This window comes from Erinaceus europaeus, chromosome 11, assembly GCF_950295315.1.
Source record: "Erinaceus europaeus chromosome 11, mEriEur2.1, whole genome shotgun sequence".
Taxonomy (NCBI): domain Eukaryota; kingdom Metazoa; phylum Chordata; class Mammalia; order Eulipotyphla; family Erinaceidae; genus Erinaceus; species Erinaceus europaeus.
This window is the reverse complement of record NC_080172.1, coordinates 49,154,621-49,172,293: the sequence shown is the minus strand read 5'-3', so window position 1 is coordinate 49,172,293 and position 17,673 is coordinate 49,154,621. Positions and strand designations below refer to the sequence as shown.

The following is a 17,673-nucleotide window of genomic DNA, read 5'->3' as shown; positions in this document are numbered from 1 at the left end:
GAGCTTTGCACCATGTGCATTTAACCCGCTGCGCCACAGCCCAGCTCCCAACAATCTCTACATTTTATGGTTTGTTTGAATCCCTGAGAGAGAAGGAAAATTTGGTTTTACACGTAGACATTTCAAAGTCAGTGATTTGTTCAGATAATAGTGAAGTCCAGAGCCAGCTCCCTTCTCCTTTGAGTCAAGGTTCTTTTACAGCTAGCCACCAGATCCTCAAGTTGCCCTGAATCTTCTTCCCTTTATTCCATCCCCACTGCCTTGTTTATCAGTCTTATTCTAACTCTCACATCCTTATAGCAGATCATCCTGGAAGTCTGAGCGCTCAAAGCCACCGCTGAAAGACCTGGGCCAGGAGGATGATGCCCTGCCCTTGATTGAAGAGGTGCTGGCCAGTCAGGAGCAAGCAGCCAATGAGATGCCTGGCCTAGAAGAACGTGAACAGGAAGGGGGCACTACTGACATCAGTGAGAATGAGAAAAAAACCGAGGAAAATAGTCAAGAACCCCAGCCAGCCTGCACCCCTGAGGAAAGGCGTCATAATCAGCGGGAACGTCTCAACCAGATCTTGCTCAACCTCCTAGAAAAAATACCTGGAAAGAATGGTAAGACAATCAAACTTAGGGGACTAGGCAGTGGCCCACCCAGTTGAGCTCACACATTGCCATTTGCAAAACCAAGGTTCCAAGCACTGGTCCCCATCTACAGGACAGAAAGCATCATAAGCAGGAAAGCAGTGCTACAGCTATCTCTCTGTCTCCCTCCCTCTCTCAATTTCTCTTTCCTATCAAGTAAATTTTAAAAATGTAAATGAAGAATCAAGCTCAGGGCAGGGGAGACAGCATAATGGTTATGCAAAAGATTTTCATGCATGTTTAGTCCCCAGAACCACCATAAACCAGAGCTGAGCAGTGCTCTGTATCTCTCACTCATTAAAAGAAAAATACATAAAACAGGGAGTCGGGCGGTAGCGCAGCGGGTTAAGCGCAGGTGGTGCTAAGCACAAGGACCAGCGGAAGGATCCCGGTTCGAGCCCCCGGCTCCCCACCTGCAGGGGAGTCACTTCACAGGCGGTGAAGCAGGTCTGCAGGTGTCTGTCTTTCTCTCCCCCTCTCTGTCTTCCCCTCCTCTCTCCATTTCTCTCTGTCCTATCCAACAACAATGACATCAATAATAACTACAACAACAAAACAACAAAGGCAACAAAAGGAATAAATAAATAAATAAAATTTAAAAAAAAGAAAAGAACTTTAAAAAAATAACAAATAAAACAGAATCCAGCTTATATTCAGAGTTGAAGATAAATGGAGAATTAATGGAGGAGTGAAAAAACTTTTTTTATAATTTATTTATTCATGAGAAAGATAGATAGAAAGAACCAGACATCACTCTGGTACATGTGCTGCCAGGAATTGAACTCAGGACCTTATACTTGAGAGTCCAATGGTTTATCCAATACACCACCACCTGGACCACAGAAAAAACTTCGTTACTTGCCCAGAATAGAAAGTATTCTAACAAGATGGTTTCATTCTTTTTTCTTAGTTTACTTATTGTACTGAGGGGATAATGTAATGGTTATGCAAGAGACTTCCATGTCTGAGGCTCCAGGATCAATCCCCAGCACCACCATAAGCCAGAGCTACTAAAAAATAAAATAAAACTAATATTTCTTTAGTGTGAGGGAGAGAGACCAGAGCACTACTCAGCTATCTTAAGGTGGTGCTGGGGATTGAACCTGGGACCTCAGAGCTTCAGGCATGTAAATCTTTTGCATAGCCATTATGCTGTCTACCCTGCCCTTAGTTTTTATCTTATTCTTTTATTTGGCTTTTTTTTTAAAGATTTTATTTATTTATGAGAGAGATAGGAGGAGAAAGAACCAGACATCACTCTGGCACATGTGCTGCTGGGGATCAAACTCGGGACCTCTTGCTTGAGAGTTCAAAGCTTTACCACTACACCACCTCCCGGACCACATCATTTGGCCTATCTTTAGCTTTATGTTGGGAATGAAACTGGGAAGTGAGAGGGTTCCTCCCTGGACTTCTGTTTTCTTTAACTTTATTCCATTTTGTTGCCCTTGGTTTTTGTCATTGTTGTTATTATTGTTGTTGTTGCTGGATAGGACAGATAGAAATGGAAAGAGGGGAAGACAAGGGAGAGAAAGATAGACACCTGCAGACCTGCTTCACCACCTGTGAAGCAGCTCCCTTACAGGTGGGGAGCCAGGGGCTCGAACCGGGATGGTAATGCCGGTCAGTGCACTTTCTGCCATGTGTGCTTAGCCCACTGCACCACTGCCCGACTCCCCCTGGATTACCTTTTTTCTCCTAGAATTAGAGGAAAACACCTTCATTGTTTATAGGCCAGGAAAGGAATCACTGTATTCCTGTGATCTCCTTAGAGCTAAAATCTAGAATAAATTGTTGGGGTAGGGCATTTGATGAGCCTCCTTGCTTTTTTTCAGCCATCGATGTGACCTACTTGCTGGAGGAAGGCTCAGGCAGAAAACTTCGAAGGCGCACTTTGTTTATGCCAGAACATAGCTTTCGGAAGTGAGCCTGAATGGAGTTGGAACCTCAAGCATCTGGGATCCAGTGAAGCGAGCTGTCCTGCCTCCTGTTCTGAGTGGACGAGTGGGAAGGGTTCATCCAGCCAGCGGGATGGGTTGTGTCCCTGACATTAGGTACTTAGTAAATCTTAGAGGTGTAGTGGAGAGGAAGAGGAGGGGGATCTGTCAAAATAGTTCAGTTTGTTTTCCTCTCCATTGCTTTACCCTGAGGATTAGTGATATCTGAAGATGGGTAGAACACATTGAGGATGACCAGAACTTTGGTACTTTACAGCACTTGCTCTCCTCCCAGCTTGGGTTTTTCTGTGTCATCCTCTGATCCCACAGGCACTGCTAAGAAGCTGATTCCTCTGCCCAGGTATGTATAGCTCAATCCAGAAGGGTAGTAGGTAGAGTCAGGGTGCTCCCCTGTACCCCATCAATTGTCTATAGGCTCCAAGAGCTGATCCAAGACCTAAAATAGAAAAGGCACTGGGATTCTCTTTCCAGATATCTGACATGGGAAGTTTCTCTCTCCTTGCCCAAAAACAGGTTAAAAAAACATGAGTTGACAACTCAAAGCACTTATAACTGCTGCCCATCTCCCTACCTCTAATCCCCAAAATAGAATCATGGAATAGGGAAGGCCCCCATGGGGTCAGAAGGGCACAGTACTTATTGTAATTATTTTTGTTTTAACCTACATAATCTGCCAGACATATTTTTTTCTAATGAGAAGCCAGGCCCCGCCAGCATTTTTGCTGTTCACGCGCTGCCGTGGTTCTTGTGTGTCTGTTGTGCTGTGCGAATGGAGATTTATTTCAGAATCAAAGCATTTAAAAACCTACATGAACTCTAACCCCTCTCCCAACCCCAACAAAAATCACTACATAAACTGTTGAACAGTATTCACCTATCAGAGTATTTGTTGTGAATGTATAATATCAATTGAAAACACTACTTGTTTTCTTGTACAGTTTTCAGTGTCCATCTCTTAAAGAGACAGTGTGTTCTCCCCACCCCAGTTCCACTTTCCTCCACCCTCTGAGTGATGGAGTCTTCAAGAGGGACCCAGGGTGTCTCCTTCCTTCCCATTCTCTTGACCAGAAGTTACCAGGCAATACTGTCTCTTTAAAATGAAATTTTAAAGCTTTGCTTTGTTGTCTTCTCAGACATACATATGCATATATGTTTTAGAGGTTCTTATAAGAGAGAAGATGGTTTTTTGTGCCAAGTTGTGTGTGTGTGTGTGTATATATATATGTATGTGTGTGTGTGTATATATATATATATATATATACACATATATATATATCTGCCACGTGATTAGTAAGCAATATAATAGTAAACATATCCCCATTACTTTTTTCTAATATTGGACCAATGCAGTCCTAATTGTACATTTCCCCTTAAGATGACGACACTCTGACTTGTTTAGGTAGAAACATTGACCACCTCCATTCCATTGAATCTTTTTTTTTTTCCTTTCTCTCCTTCCTGTATCAATCTTGAGGGGAAAAAAAATACAAATCAAAAGAGGTGGGATGTCAAAGATCCCCTTGAGCAGAGAAAAAACAGAATAAATGAATAAATATTTTATTAAAGATAAAAGAGAATTAAGAAAATAGTTTGGAGTATTTTCTTACTGTAGAGAAGCACTGTACATTACTAAGAGACCTGGGTATAAGATACTCATGTATGGAGCTGGAGAAATCGCATGTCCAAGCCCGTTTGAGTGGTTTCTTTTGGTTTTCATTGCAGGGAGCCGGGTGGGAGGGAGGTGGGGATAGGGGCACTTTGGGAGTCTCCTTTTAGTCAAAGGCAGGAAAATGACAAGAAAGAGATTAAAATTCAATATTTCCTTTAATAGTGTTAAACACTAAAATTTTAAAAAAGACAAAAAAATGAAAAAAAATTTGTAAAATGTAAGAACAGAAGCAAAAGATACTACGCTCTGTCATTTTATCTTTCTTTTGTTGAAAGACTAAAAACTGAAATGTTTTTTAGACAATCAAATGTTAGGTAAGTGCAAACACTTGTTTTTTCTTACTGGTGTAGAAATCAATGCCTTTTTTATTTTTCAGTTATTTTATAATAACGGAATAAAAAGAGTCCCCGGGCGGGTTGTGGTGTTTGAAATGCGGGGCAAAGCACTACATCACTGCGAGTAGATCCGGAGTTAGTCTGCATGTCTGTAGGCTGTGTGATTGCGGAAAATATAAATGCTGCTAATATATTTCCTTTTTACAAAAGCATATCTAAATAGATGATTGTTTTGATGTTAATCTTTGTAAATTATGTATTACCAATTTTAACATTGGATGTAATTGCATAAAAAGCTTGCATCTCAATCCTTGAAAGTCTAGTATTAAATGGAAAAACTTTTCCTAACTGTAGAGTGGTGAGCTTGCTATTATTTTTTCTTTTTTCTGTCCTCCATTTTTCTTAAAGAACCTTCTCCATTCTGTTCCAAAGAGATTTTTTTCAGATCCTACTTCAATGTGGGCCCCAAATGAGCACACTTCTATGACATCAGATCTCTGTGGCCTGAGCCAGCCTAATGAGCACATACACATCATCCAGAATACAGGTGCCAAAAGGTGTCGAAACAGTTGACACCAGTTCAACCTGCCCCTTGGGTTCACCCCATTGTTACATGCAGTATCTCCAAGCCTGAAAAAACAGTACTCCCTCAGTTTGATTTACATTCTTTTTTATATATAATACTTTGATTAATCTTTTTATTTATTTTTGGATAGAGACAACAAGATTAGAAAATGGGAGGGAGACACCTGCAACACTGCTTCGCCAATCATAAAGTATCCCCTACAGGTGAGGACGGGGACTTCGAGCCCCAGTCCTTGTGCACTGTAATGTATGTACTCAACCATACGCGCCGCCACCTGGCCCCTGCTTTGTGTTTTCTTTTTCCTCCCACAGCACTGCTCAGCTCAGGCTTATGTTAGTGCTGGGGATTGAATTCTGAGAGCTCAAGAGGCTCAGCTATGAAAGTCATTTGCAGAACCACTATACTGTCTCCCCAGCCTTCTTTTCTTTTCTTTTTTAGCTTTGTTGTTCATTGTAGGACTTCAATAATCTGACCAACTCTAACTGCTCCATTACAGAAACATAACTACAATACAGAGCTAAATTGTATATCAGAGCTTTGTCTTTTTCATTATGTGTTCTGCAAAGTTACACACTGCTTTGTTAGTACCTGCGCATGCCTGAGAACCACTGGGCTCTGACTGCAGATTCTGCATCACTGGTGTGCTCATAAGACTGTCCTGGGCTCTTCCCAGCTGTTAAAGATTATTCACTCTGAAACCAAATACACAGGATGAGAGTTTGAAAAGGGAGAGGACAAGTTGAATCATGGTATACAAAGGCTCAGTACAAAATTTCTGATTTTTTAAAATTTACTTAATCTTTGGAGAGAGAAACTAGAGTGCCACCCTATCATATGTAGTGCCTGGGATCAAACCTGGGACCTTTTACCCCCTGCAAACCATCCATTCTGTCCACCAAGCCACTTCTGAAACCTTAGAAAGTATGACACACAAAGCCACCACCTCTTTAAGATTACTATGCAGATTCAGTTTGAGAAATACTGGTCCAGGGGGTCAGGTGGTGGTGCACTGGGTTAAGTGTATAATAGTACAAAGCACAAGGATCCCTGTTCGAACCCCTAGCTCCCCACCTGCAAGGGGATCGCTTCACAAGTGGTGAAACAGGTCTGCAGGTGTCTTTCTCCCTCTCTTCTCCTCCCCTCTCAATTTCTCTGTCCTGTCCAGTAAAACGTGGGGGTGGGGTGGAGGTGGCCACCAGGAGCAATGGATTTGTTGGCTCTGAGCCCCAGCAATAACCCTGGAGAAAAAAAAAAAAATAGAAATACTGGTCCAAAGACTTATATAGTAGTCTCCCATATATACTCATTTATAGCGTGAAACACAATAAAACTTCTTGGGAACAATGAAATGACTACACTCATGCCCTCTACACTCATGTCTTGCCATGTGTGTGACCCAGGTTTGAGTTCTGGTACCACATGGGAGGTGTTATGGCACCAAAGCAATTTTGGATGCTGTGGTGTCTCCTTTTTAGTGTAAGTACTTAGGTCTAATCCCCACCTGCATGGAGGAAGCTTAACAAGCAGTGAAGCAGTGCTATAGGTTTCTTTCTCTCCCTATTTCTCTCTTCCCTTCAATTTCTGTCTCTATCCAATAAATGAAAAAGTGTACTTTAGACACAAAGTAAAGTCAAGATCAAGAGGGCAGCAAACAGAAAGCAAAATTCAAAGCATGGAGGTAAGTAACATGAATTGACTTTAAGTGGAGACTCTAAGTCTTCCAAAAATAGCAAAAGTATAACCAAGCATGAGCCCCAATATTTACAAAGTTTTCTTCAGTCCTCTCCTATTATTAGCCCATTGTCCTCCAAAACCAAATTCCCAGAGATAAATGAAGACTTCCACATGTTTTTCATTTTACTAGAGCACTGCTCAAGACTGGTTTATGGTGGTGCTGGGGATTGAACTGGGACCTTTGATGCCTCAGGCAGGAAAGCTTTGCATAACCATTAGGCTGTCTTCCCAGGTCTCTTGAGTTTAACTTCAGTAGTCATCTCTGCTCCCATATTTACCAATCTGGCAAAATTAAGCAACCAAGGTTCAGAACAGAGACATACTTCTGAGATTCTGGGTGCCAATCTGGCCACTGCCTCTAGTCTTTGGAGAACAGTAAGAACTGAATCTTGGCTAGGAAGGAAGCATCTTCTTGGACTTCCCATAAGATAACTTCCCTCCTCACCTGGATGGAGCATCTGGAGTCCTGAAACTAACAGTGACACATACACATTCAATTCCCGTACTTTATTTGGACAAAAAGTGACAAACCAACACTACAGTCTCACCCACCAGGGGTGTCTACACTTAAGCACCTGGCGCAGCATGAATACATAATAAATAAGGGTAATGTGGGGTGGGTGTGGTGGGGGTAGTCTTCACATACAGCCGGATGCTAGAGGCCCTCAGGTCTGAGAACTTAAGACCTCCATTGTACTGGCACTGCCCACTTAAGGTGAGGGAAAGGCAGCCCAGGTGCAGACAGGGAGATGAGATTGCAGGAAAGGAAACACCTTTATATATATCTGGAAGAGCAGATCTCACCTTACAGATGTGCCAGGGCAGGAAGAGGGCAACTTTTATTTTCCAGAGTGGCAGGAAAATGTCATTTTAGATAGGGAAAGTACTTCTGGCATGATTGGATTACATGGGGCTGTGCTCACAGACCATGCCATTCCCAAGAGTGTAGGGAGAGACATAGGCGGGGCACGGACGGCCAGAGGCCTAGAGAACCAATGAGGTATACCCCACAGGCACCAGCCCCTCGACACTCCCCTGCCCACAGCGGAGCCAGTCCTCGTCCACCGTGGCGATGACACGCAGCATCTCCCCACGCTGGAAGCTCAGTTGGTCAGGTCCCATGGCAGTGTGGTCACAGAGCGCACGGACAGCCCTGAGGGAGAGCCAGAGGAGACGCTTGGGTAGCATGTTCAGCCCAGTGAGGATTGACTGGGCTCACGGGAATGTGTGGACACATCCAGCAGCACCCAGTTCCCAGGCTCTGGGTCAGCTGCTCTAGTTAATACAATGCATACTTCCTGACCCTTCACATTCAACAGTTACAAACTGAGCCATCCACTAGTCCCCAAGAGTATCAGCAGCACTGCCTTCCACCCTCTTGCTCCTGGTCAACCCAGCCCTCTCCCTACATATAATGAACTACCAGAACTGCTTGGCATTTTATCTACCACTACCTGGTCTTTGCTTCTGTAGGATCCCATGCTGGTGTAGCCTGTCTGCTTTCTCTGGCTGGACCAAAGACCCTTCTACCACACAAGCATATATCACTCCCAGGTGTGAGGGCCTTAATGGCTCCCACCGCCTTGGAGTGAATCTGGGCTCTTAAGCCCACCCACAAAAGCTTTCAGCCTCCGCATCACCACTGCAAGTATCTTCCCCACCCCAGCCACAGCCAGCCATGCACCCCAATACAGCTTCACACTTCCCACACTTGGGCCTCTCCACCTTTGCATCTTGCTCCTTTTGCCAGATGCACAGCCTGCACTGTTATTCACTCAGTCTTACCTGGGCCAAAGCCCTGTCTATATGAGCCTAGAGGACTCAGTCTCCCTTTCCTTGGGCCTTCACCATGCAGGAACGAAGCAGCTCACTACAGGGATACAGGTTTGCTGAGTACAGAGACTCCGCTGTCATTTTTCCCCTCCAGTGTGACACTGGGCATACATACAGCAAGTGGTTACAAAACACTGCTGAGCAGATTCAGAGAACAGAACCTAGGGAACCCCTGGCCAAAGTAAAAGTAGTCTGGGGGTACAAGAACCCCTACTAAAGAGAAGCACACACAGGCGCCAGGATCTGGGTTCAAGCCACTACTCCCCACCAGCAGGGGGCCGCTTGACAAGTAGTGAAGCAGGTCTGCAGGTGTCTTTCACTGTCCCTCTAACTTTTTCTCCCCTCTCAATTTCTCTCTTATCCAAAAAGATAGAAAGTGTGTGGGGGGGGAGGGATGGCCACCAGGAGTGGTGGATTCATAGTGCCAGCACCAAGCCCCAGAGACGACCCTGATGGCAAAAACATAAAAACAGAACAATGTTGTTCAGCAGACATGAAATGTCTGTACAGTCATAAGTCCGCACAAGCTGGAACCTACGCCAAGTGCTCCCAAGTGCTAAGTCTTCACAATAAAGATACATGTATATATATTTTAATTTAATTTATTTTCTTGCACCTCCAGGGTTATCACTGGGGCTCGGTGCCTGCACTACGAATCCATTGCTCCTGGAGGCCATTTTTTTACATTTAATTTTTAATTTTTTATATTTATTTTCCCTTTTGTTGCCCTTGTTTTTCATTGTTGTTGTCATTATTATTATTACTGATGTCGTTGTTAGGACAGAGAGAAATGGAGAGAGGAGGGGACGACAGAGAGGGGGAGAGAAAGATAGACACCTGCAGACCTGCTTCACAGCCTGTGAAGCGATTCCCCAGCAGGTGGGGTGCCGGGGGATTGAGCCGGGATCTTTACACCGGTCCTTGGACTTTGTGCCATGTGCACTTAACTGGCTGTGCTACCGCTCAACTCCCTGGAGGCCATTTTTTTCCCTTTGTTGCCCTTGTTGTTTATCGTCGTCATGGTTATTATTGTTGTTAGGGTCATCATTGTTGGATAGGACAGAGAAATGGAGAGAGGAGGGGAAGACGGGGAGAGAAAGGTAGACATCTGCAGACCTGCTTCACCGCCTGTGAAGCGACCACCCTGCAGGTGGGGAACTGGGGGCTCGAACCTGGATCCCTACGCCGGTCCGTGTGCTCTGCACCATGTGCGCTTAACCCGCTGCGCTACCGCCCGGCCCTGTTCTTTTGTTTTTTTTTTCGCCCGGCCCTGTTTTTGTTTTTTTTTCTGAAACCCAAGGTTCAGAAAAACTAGTGTTGCAAAGAGGCACCACACACTCAAGTGGACCTAAGTCCTTTCCCACTCCCTTCCGCCACCACCACCACCACCACCCCATGAGAGGCACTCGCCTTCCCCTTCTTGCCTTTGTGGCTGGACCTTGCTGGGTAGTGAGGCTTGGAGCTCCACGGGAAAGGGGGGCATCTCTGGAGGGGAGACCCGCTTCACCAGAGCCAATACATTCATTGTTGGGGGCAGCCAGCTGGAGGGCCTCCTAGAGAAAGGACGCACGTCAGCAGGCTCCCCCACTGCCAGAGAAGGAACCCCAAACCCAAGACATTGGAGGAAGAGGAGACTGGAGGACCTGGCTGGTTCAAAAGAGTCGTCACTGTGGAGGTGGCAGCTGTGGGGCATGACGGAGACCAACGTTACAGACCCACCAATGGTCAGAATCTCAGGGCGGCACTTTTGTTTGAGAGAGAATAAAAGACCACAGCACTGAAGCTTCCTTCAGTAAGGTAGGGGCAGGGGGCCAGCCAGGCCAAGCAGTTCAATAGCCAAGTGAACTATTTTGCTGGCCCTCTTTTTCTTAAAATCATTTTACTGGAACACACTGTTGGCACATGGGTACATCCTCTTATCTCCCTGTTTTTCTTAATTTATTTTTATATTACATAATTACATGTTGACAGAGGTTTGAATCCACACCATTCCCACTACCAGAGTTATGAATGTTCACTCTCCCACTGCAATCCACCACAGTTCCCCTAAGGTTGTAGACATGGGCCAATCATCTACCCGTTTTCTTTTTTTGCGAAAGGACCAGATAATAGATATTTTTGACTTTGAGGGACTAGAGGCAAGAGACCACGCAGGTGCCTCTGTGAGCATATAAACTTAACCACTTGGAGCTGGACCCACTCTAAGCTCAGGACTGAAGACAGAACGCTAGTCCTACCCTAAATGATCCACTTTCTTAATCTGGGGGGGTTGATTGAAGGGGTCAGAGGTCAAAGGAGTAACCATGTTACTCATTACCTGGACTTTGGGGTTCCACTCTCAGTCTCTGAGAGGCCACCAGGCACGCCAAAAAGTCTCCCCAACCACAGCCCGCGGCCTGCTGCGTCCTGGCTGTCGGGGGCGCCCTCGGCTGCTGGTCCCTGCCGCCTGGTCCCCCAGCGCGGGAGAGTGAAGCCCTCGGTGCACCCAGAGGAGGTGTAAACCCGGGAGGCCTGTGTCAGCTGTTCCCACCAGCTGCCTGCGGTGGGAGAGCTGGGGCGCGCTGGAGGGCCGGGAGGAGTCTCCCCAGGGACCCCTCGGAGGCTCTGTGCCAGCCGGCCCCCCCAGTGCAGCACTGCCTGCATCGTCTGCTGCAGTGCAGGGGGCGATCCCGGCGGGGCAGGAGCCTGTTGCGGGCCCAGGGGCAGGTGATGGTGGTGCTCGAACAGCAGGTCCAGGTGGAAGGTGAGCACCGACAGGGGCTGCAGCAGAAGCAGCAGCTCAGTAGACAGGCCGGGGCAGCCGCTGCGGGCCAGCGAGAAGAAGCTGGTGGGCAGGTAGAGGAGGGACAGCAGGCCTGGGAGAGAACCACTGTCAGCCCAGCCCACAGAGGAGAGGCGGGGCTGAGGGCACAGGGACAACATCCCCTCATAGGTGGGGCCACAACTAAGTGGAGACAAGTGAGGGACAGAAAGGAGGGCTTGAGGGCCATGAGAACTAATGGGTGTGGCTGTGGCTTAGTCTGGGGGTAGTGGCAGAGCTCAGAGAAGGAAAGACTATTCTAGGTGGAGGGACAGTCCCAGGCCTGAAGAGACAGGAAAAAGACAACCAAAGGCAGATAAGTCTGTGGGTCCTTCCTCCTCCTAAGACAGGAGGGTCTCCAGATTAGAGATGTGGACTGAAATCATTGGGGGTGGGGGGCAGAAATGACACCCAACACCCTCTTCCACCCAGGGAGTTCCTCTCCCAACCCAGCCTCTGACCTGCATCTTCCTGAAGGCTGGAAAACCACAGCTCCAACTGCTTAGTACTGGGGACAGAGGGGGGAACAGCAGATGAGAATGGGGTGGGGGTTGGCAGGTTGTGGTGCACCCAATTAAGGACACACTTTACCATGCAAAAAATGAGGGTTCAAGTCTTCACTCCCCACCTTCAGTGTGTGTGTGTGTGGGGGGGAGGACCTTCACTAGTGGTGAAGCAGTTCTGTAGGTGTCTTTCTTTCTCCCTCTCCATCTCCCCCTTCCCACTCAATTTCTCAGCACAACGTCCTGAGTTCAGCTTTCAGCACTGCATGTGCCTGAGTGATATTCTGGTTTTCCAACTCCCCATATTAAATTAATAAAAAGAGTAGTCCATGGGCAGGGGAGACAGCATAATGGTTATATTAACAGACTTTCATGCATAAGGCTCAGAGGTCCCATGTTCAACCCCCATACCACCATAAGCCAGAATTTAGTAGTGCTCTAATAAAAATAAATAAATGAAAATGGGAGGTCAGGTGGTAGCGCAGCGGGTTAAGCACACGTGGCTTGAAGCGCAAGGACTGGCATAAGGTTCAAGCCCTGGTTCCCCCCCTGCGGGGAAGTCACTTCACAAGCGGTGCAGCAGGTCTGCAGGTGTCTGTCTTTCTCTCCCCCTCTCTGTCTTCCCCTCCTCTCTCTATTTCTCTCTGTCCTATCCAACAACAACAACAATAATAACTACAACAACAATAAAACAAGAAGGGCAACAAAAGGGAAAATAAATTTAAAAAAAAATTTAATATAAATGAAAATAAACTGAAAAATAAGAGTCGTCCAGGAGGTGGCGCAGTGGATTAAAGCATCGGACTCTCCAGCATGAGGTCCCAAGTTCAATCCCCCAGGCACATTTACCAGAGTGTTGTCTGGTTCTTTCTCTCTCCTACCTTTTTCATTAATAAATAGAGAAAAATTAATAAAAGGGAGCAAAAGAAAATTAAAAAAGGGAGCCAGGTGATGGTGCACCTAGTTGAGCACACATATTAACAGTGTGCAAGGTTGAAGCTTCTAATCCCCATCTGTGGGAAGAAAGCTTCACAAAGCTGCAGGTATCTTTCTCTCCCTTCTCAACTACTTTCTGTCCTATCAAATAAAAAATAAATAGATTTAAAAAAGAAAGCAATTTATAAAATAAAGAGGGGAGACTACCTCTACAACATGAGTCAGCATGACTGTCCCACCCACAGTCCCCATAGATGAAACCACTCACTTGAGGAGACCGAGGATGAAGGCGTGGAAGCGGCTTCGGCTGCTGCTCAGCGGGGCCAGGCGGCTGACCTGACTGTATATGCTGCCCAGGGCCCTGGTGCCTGAGCCTGAGGAGGGAGACAGTCACCTGGGCCCAGCCTCCTGGCCCTTCCCTTCCCAGGGCCCTGTCCCGCCCGCTTCACCTGGCTTCACTGAGGCCTCCACCACGCTCCAGGGGCTGCTCCGACGCTGCCCAGTGATGAGGTCTTTGCGGAAGGGCTTCAGCCCGTCGGCCACCAAGGCGTGGAGAGCTGGGCACAGCGTGGTCAGCACCAGGTGGCCCACATCTGGGCTCAGCCTGCTGTCCCCCAACTGGGCCTGGAGGTAAGGCAGACAGACAGCTGTCCGGGGGTGCCCCGGGCCCACTCTGCTCCCCCAGAGCCCCTTCCCCTTACCTTCTGGACCAGATTCCTAGCAGCCCCGAAATGCGTGATGATTTTATCCACAGCGGCGCTGACAGCGATCAGCAGACCTGCAGAAGGCGACCAGGGCGTCAAAGCTCCACACCCGCCCGTGATCTGGGCCCTGGCCGCGAGACCGAGCCGGGCTGCCTACCTTTCTTCTGCTCCTGAAGCTGGCTGGACCCGCTCCGCGCTCCTGCCATCCACAGTCTCGGGGCCCCGCTGGCGAAAGACCAGGAACTGCGTACTGGGGAGAGGGGACCAGAGACACTCAGCAAGGGTCACCCCAAGGACTGCGGGCCCCCAGCAAGTCTGCGGTCGGGAGCAGCGGCGCAGGCTGGGCGCCAGGCCCTGCACATACCCTCACCCCGGCCCTGGCCGCTGACCCCTGGCATCCGCCCAGACCCTCCAGACCTGTGTCCCCGTGCCACCTCCGAACCGGAAGTCCCACCAAGCTGGGCCAGTGGGGGGGGGGGGGACCCAGCCAGGGCAGGAGGGCGGCCCCGCCCGATACTGGGCGCCATTGGGCGGGGAGATCCGGCACGTGGGGAGCTGGGGCCAGTTGAAAGACAGACAGACGCAAGGGGCGGAGACAAGAGGGATGGAAGGGGGGGCGGAAAGGGGAACCCGGGCCGCGCCCCTACCCCGCTGAAGGCGCCCCCTGTAGACCATGTGGAGACCCACGACTCCACTCTCCCACGGGGCACTCAGCGAGCCGGCCTGCCACCCCGACCCTGGCAAGGTGGAGCCTAGCCCTGATGCCTTGCGGGGGTACTGCGGGGCTGAGCCAAGACCCTGACCCGGGGCTTGCAGGGGTCCCTTAAACTGCAGCCTGAAGCCGGAAGGCCCTGGCCTACTCCGGCTGGGCCGCGAGGAGAGGTGCAACCCTCCCCGAACGTCAGCGGAGCGGCTCGGAATCCGCCAAGGGTGCGCCGGAGCCCGGAACCCCCGGACCCAGGGACTCCAGAAAAAGGCTGAAGCTGCGGGTTTCCCGCGGGCGGGTGGGGCGAGTCTGGGGTCGCGGGTGGGACCAGTCCGGGGTGGGCGGGGCGTCTCCCTGGGGTGGAGCCCTTAGGCGGGGCTGGGGGCCCGGGTCAGTCTTACGTAGCCTGGGCGGAGGCGGTGGGCTCCTGGTCCCGCGCGGGGCCTTCCGCGGACGAGGAGGCGGTGGCAGCGGGGGGGCGGGTACCTGGCGGGATGGGGGAGCCGCGGCAGGGAAGGTGCTGCTTCTGGGGAAGAGCGGGGACAGCAGCAGGGCCAGCTCAGGGCTGGCCAGGCAGGGCAGGGCCCCCCGGGCCGGAGGCGAGTAGGCGCCCACCGGGGACAGGCGGACGGGGAGCAGCTGCTCCTCAGGGGGGCTCGGCGCCCCCAGGAGCCGCAACCCGGCGCCAGGCCAAGCAGCCAGAGGGGCTAGCAGCTGAGACCCGGCTGCACCCGCGCCCCCACCCTCCAACAGGGGGCGCCCGTCGGCCGAGAACCGGAAAACCAGGGGCCGGGGGACCGGGCGGGGGCCGTCTGCAGGCGGGGTTGGCGGGCAGGGGTAGGAGGGAAGGGAAAGGAAGGGTTGGAGGGCAGCAGCGCCGGCAGCCAGGCAAGGGCGGGCGGGAGAAAGAGGAGCAGACAGTTAGTCCCGAGGCCCCGTACCCGCCCAGGGATCCTTCCCGAGCGCTCCCGGGGGGGAAGGGGCGGGCGGGGTGGGAAACACAGCAGGGAGGGAGACACGGCCGGGCTGGAGGTGCGGGGGTGGCGCCTCCTCCCGCCTGCTCCTGTGGCCTTACCCTCCAGGCCGGCCTGCGCGCTGGGCTCCTTGGGCTCCCTGGAAGCTGGGGCCTCCCGGCCGACCGCAAAACTACCAGCTTTGCCCTCCTCGGGCTGTGCCTCCGCTATGGGCTGCAGGCCTGGCCGGTTCTTCTTCCTCCGCGGAGGCACGGGGGGCGGCGGCGGCCGGGGCGGGATCAGGGCCCAGCCGGTGGGGGGGTCTCGGGGCGGCGGGGGCGGGGGCGGGGCCCGGCTGCGGGACCGGAGTTCCTTGAAGGTGGTGACTTCCCGGGGAGGCGCCGGCGCGCCCAGGGATCCGGCCGGGGGCAGCTCGGAGTCCGGCGAGAAGACGATGAGCCAGTCGCTGCGGTCCTTCTTGGCTTGCGGCACGAGGAGCAGCCCCGGGCCGCGTTTGCGCTTCTGGGCCAGCTCGTGGAAGGACGTGATGGTCCGGTGGGGCGCCGGCTCACCGCTGACGTCACCCTCGCAGCCCCCGGCCACGGCCTTCCAGCCGCTGTCTGCTACTCCGATGCGAGCTTGGCACCCTGAGTCAGGTTTCGCAGGCTCCTCTTTCCAGCTCGAATCCGTCGTCTTCCCATGGCTCTTCCAGCCCGAGTCGTCCCGCTCTGCGATCTGCCAGTCGCCCCCAATCTTCTCTGTGTCAATTTTCCAAATGGGGTTAATTTTCCAAGTGGGCTCGGTCTTCTCGGCGTCGATCTTCCCGTCGTCCACCTCCGGGAGCTCAGCGCCGGGGGGGTCCTGCTCCCCGCCCTCCTCCTCGTCCTCCAGCCCGGGTGAAGGGCGGTCCTGGCTAGAGGTCAGGGTATTGCAGTTGGAGTCTAGGCCGGGCCCGGGTGGGGAAGAAGCCCCGGAGCAGGAGTCGGGGGTGCAGCAGAAGCTGTCTGGGGAGCAGGCATCCCTGGCAGAGGCTAGAGGGTTGTCTTGCTCCCGAGGGGGTACCCCGGACTGAGGGTGGGCATCCTCCGCGCCGGGGAGGTCCCGCGAGTACACAGACACAGGGGACTCGTCAGGGCTGAGATCGGAGCAGGAGCTGAGAGAAGAGGAGCAGCCTGGGTCTGAGGGCGAAGCGGGACCTTCCTCCAACGCTAGGTCCTGCCGGTTCTCCAGGCCAGGCCCGTGGTTCTGGCAGCATCGGCAGGGCACCGCAGGGCTATTAGAGTTGGCGTCCACCAGGGTCCCGCTGCAAGGGCCCCGGCTCTCCTTGTCCCCCGTGTCGCCTGGGGGAGGCGATGCGCTCAGGGGCCCCTCCCTGAGCTCAGGACGGCGGGACAAGTGCAGGCCGAGAGAGACATGCTGGAGGTGGATGTGGTTGAGGTTGCAGATTAAAGCCCTCTGAGGGGACAGCATGGTGGCAGCGGCGGGGGGGGCGGGGGCCAGGAAGATCGTGCTCACATCCGCCTGCCTGGCAAGAACAGGTGCAGACCTGGAGGATGGAGAGACCGGGCTAGTGAGGGGGGGTGGGCGCCCAGCAAGGTGCAGAGGCGAGCAGCTGCGCCGAAATGGCCCCAAGGCCGAGCCTCCACTGCAGTTTGCAGGTGGAGCCGGTGAGCCCCAGGGAAAGGGTGGGAGGGGCCTCGAATGCGGCTGCGCCCGGGAGTTTTGGGGTGCGATTTGAAAATAATGGGTCAAAAAGGAACCCCGTGTCGTTCCCCCCCTCTGGCTGCCCGGCCCCCCCCCAGGGACCTGCCTCTCATTCAGAGGGGCTGCGGGAGGCCCCGCCCTGATGCTCCAGGAAGAAGGGGGCGCATCTGGCCGGTTGATGCACAATAGGGGTGTTGTAAAGGGAGGGCCACAGTGTATCGGCACCGCTTGGTGGGTTCCAGGTTCCAGTAGGAACCCGCCGCAGCGCCCCAGAACAGCAGCGTCTGTACACTTGCCCCACCCCATCTCTGGCTCATCCATCCATCCACGCACCTACTCACCCATCTAACTCGACCTTCAGCCTGAGCTCCGCTCACCGGGTGTCTCCTCGAGCAGGATTTGATTCCTTGCAGACTCTGCTCCCGTGGTCTCTACCCGTTGAAGTGGAGGGGATAGCCCCCCTCAGTGCTGCGCAGCTGCGCCCCTCATCACTGGGCGTGGCCCAGACAGACCCCGCCTCCAAGCACTGACGTCCTGCTTGTCACGCCCTCAGTTTGGAGGGGACCACTGCAGTCTGGCCTTCTCAAAGCCACCACCCATCCAGCACACCCCCGCAG

General features: G+C 51.8%; 2 protein-coding genes and 1 long non-coding RNA gene across 12 annotated transcripts in view; 1 reads left to right on the top strand and 2 right to left on the bottom strand.

Moving 5' to 3' along the window:
* ASH1L (ASH1 like histone lysine methyltransferase) overlaps positions 1–4,950 on the top strand; it is a 165,228-nt gene extending 160,278 nt beyond the window's left edge. For 6 of the 9 annotated variants that reach the window (XM_016189210.2, XM_060201587.1, XM_060201585.1 and 3 more), the window contains 2 exons: positions 301–605; positions 2,471–4,950. In XM_016189210.2, coding sequence (XP_016044696.1) covers positions 301–605; positions 2,471–2,562 — 397 coding nt within the window. In that variant the 3' untranslated portion in view covers positions 2,563–4,950. The remainder of the gene's footprint in view (positions 1–300; positions 606–2,470) is intronic. The other 3 variants (XM_007525313.3, XM_060201588.1, XM_060201586.1) reach the window with 1 other exon arrangement.
* Positions 4,951–5,250: 300 nt separating this feature from the next.
* Positions 5,251–7,094, bottom strand: LOC132541342 (uncharacterized). The gene is made up of 2 exons (XR_009552526.1): positions 6,255–7,094; positions 5,251–5,875 (listed from the first exon to the last, which is right to left on the bottom strand). It is a non-coding gene; the product is annotated as an uncharacterized LOC132541342 (long non-coding RNA).
* Positions 7,095–7,417: 323 nt separating this feature from the next.
* Positions 7,418–17,546, bottom strand: RUSC1 (RUN and SH3 domain containing 1). 2 transcript variants are annotated; one of them, XM_007525314.3, is made up of 11 exons: positions 17,434–17,546; positions 15,475–16,898; positions 14,801–15,211; positions 13,851–13,943; positions 13,691–13,767; positions 13,439–13,613; positions 13,258–13,363; positions 12,012–12,058; positions 11,068–11,605; positions 10,175–10,303; positions 7,418–8,070 (listed from the first exon to the last, which is right to left on the bottom strand). In XM_007525314.3, the coding sequence occupies exons 2-11, from the start codon at positions 16,820–16,822 to the stop codon at positions 7,902–7,904; spliced, it is 3,093 nt and encodes a 1,030-aa protein (XP_007525376.1). In that variant the 5' UTR covers positions 16,823–16,898; positions 17,434–17,546; the 3' UTR covers positions 7,418–7,901. The 2 variants fall into 2 exon arrangements, with proteins under 2 accessions (XP_007525376.1, XP_007525377.1); XM_007525315.3 differs by lacking the exon at positions 14,801–15,211 and having other exon boundaries at positions 17,434–17,544.
* Positions 17,547–17,673: the final 127 nt, after the last annotated feature.

Excerpts from the sequence above, each read along its gene's own strand:
- RUSC1 (XM_007525314.3), bottom strand. The coding sequence starts at position 16,822 with ATGCTGTCCCCTCAGAGGGCTTTAATCTGCAACCTCAACCACATCCAC. Across the intron at positions 11,606-12,011 it reads CAGCCTTCAGGAAGATGCAG|GCCTGCTGTCCCTCCTCTAC; the intron begins GTCAGAGGCTGG and ends GTTCTCTCCCAG. Across the intron at positions 8,071-10,174 it reads AGCAAGGTCCAGCCACAAAG|GGCTGTCCGTGCGCTCTGTG; the intron begins GCAAGAAGGGGA and ends GCTCTCCCTCAG.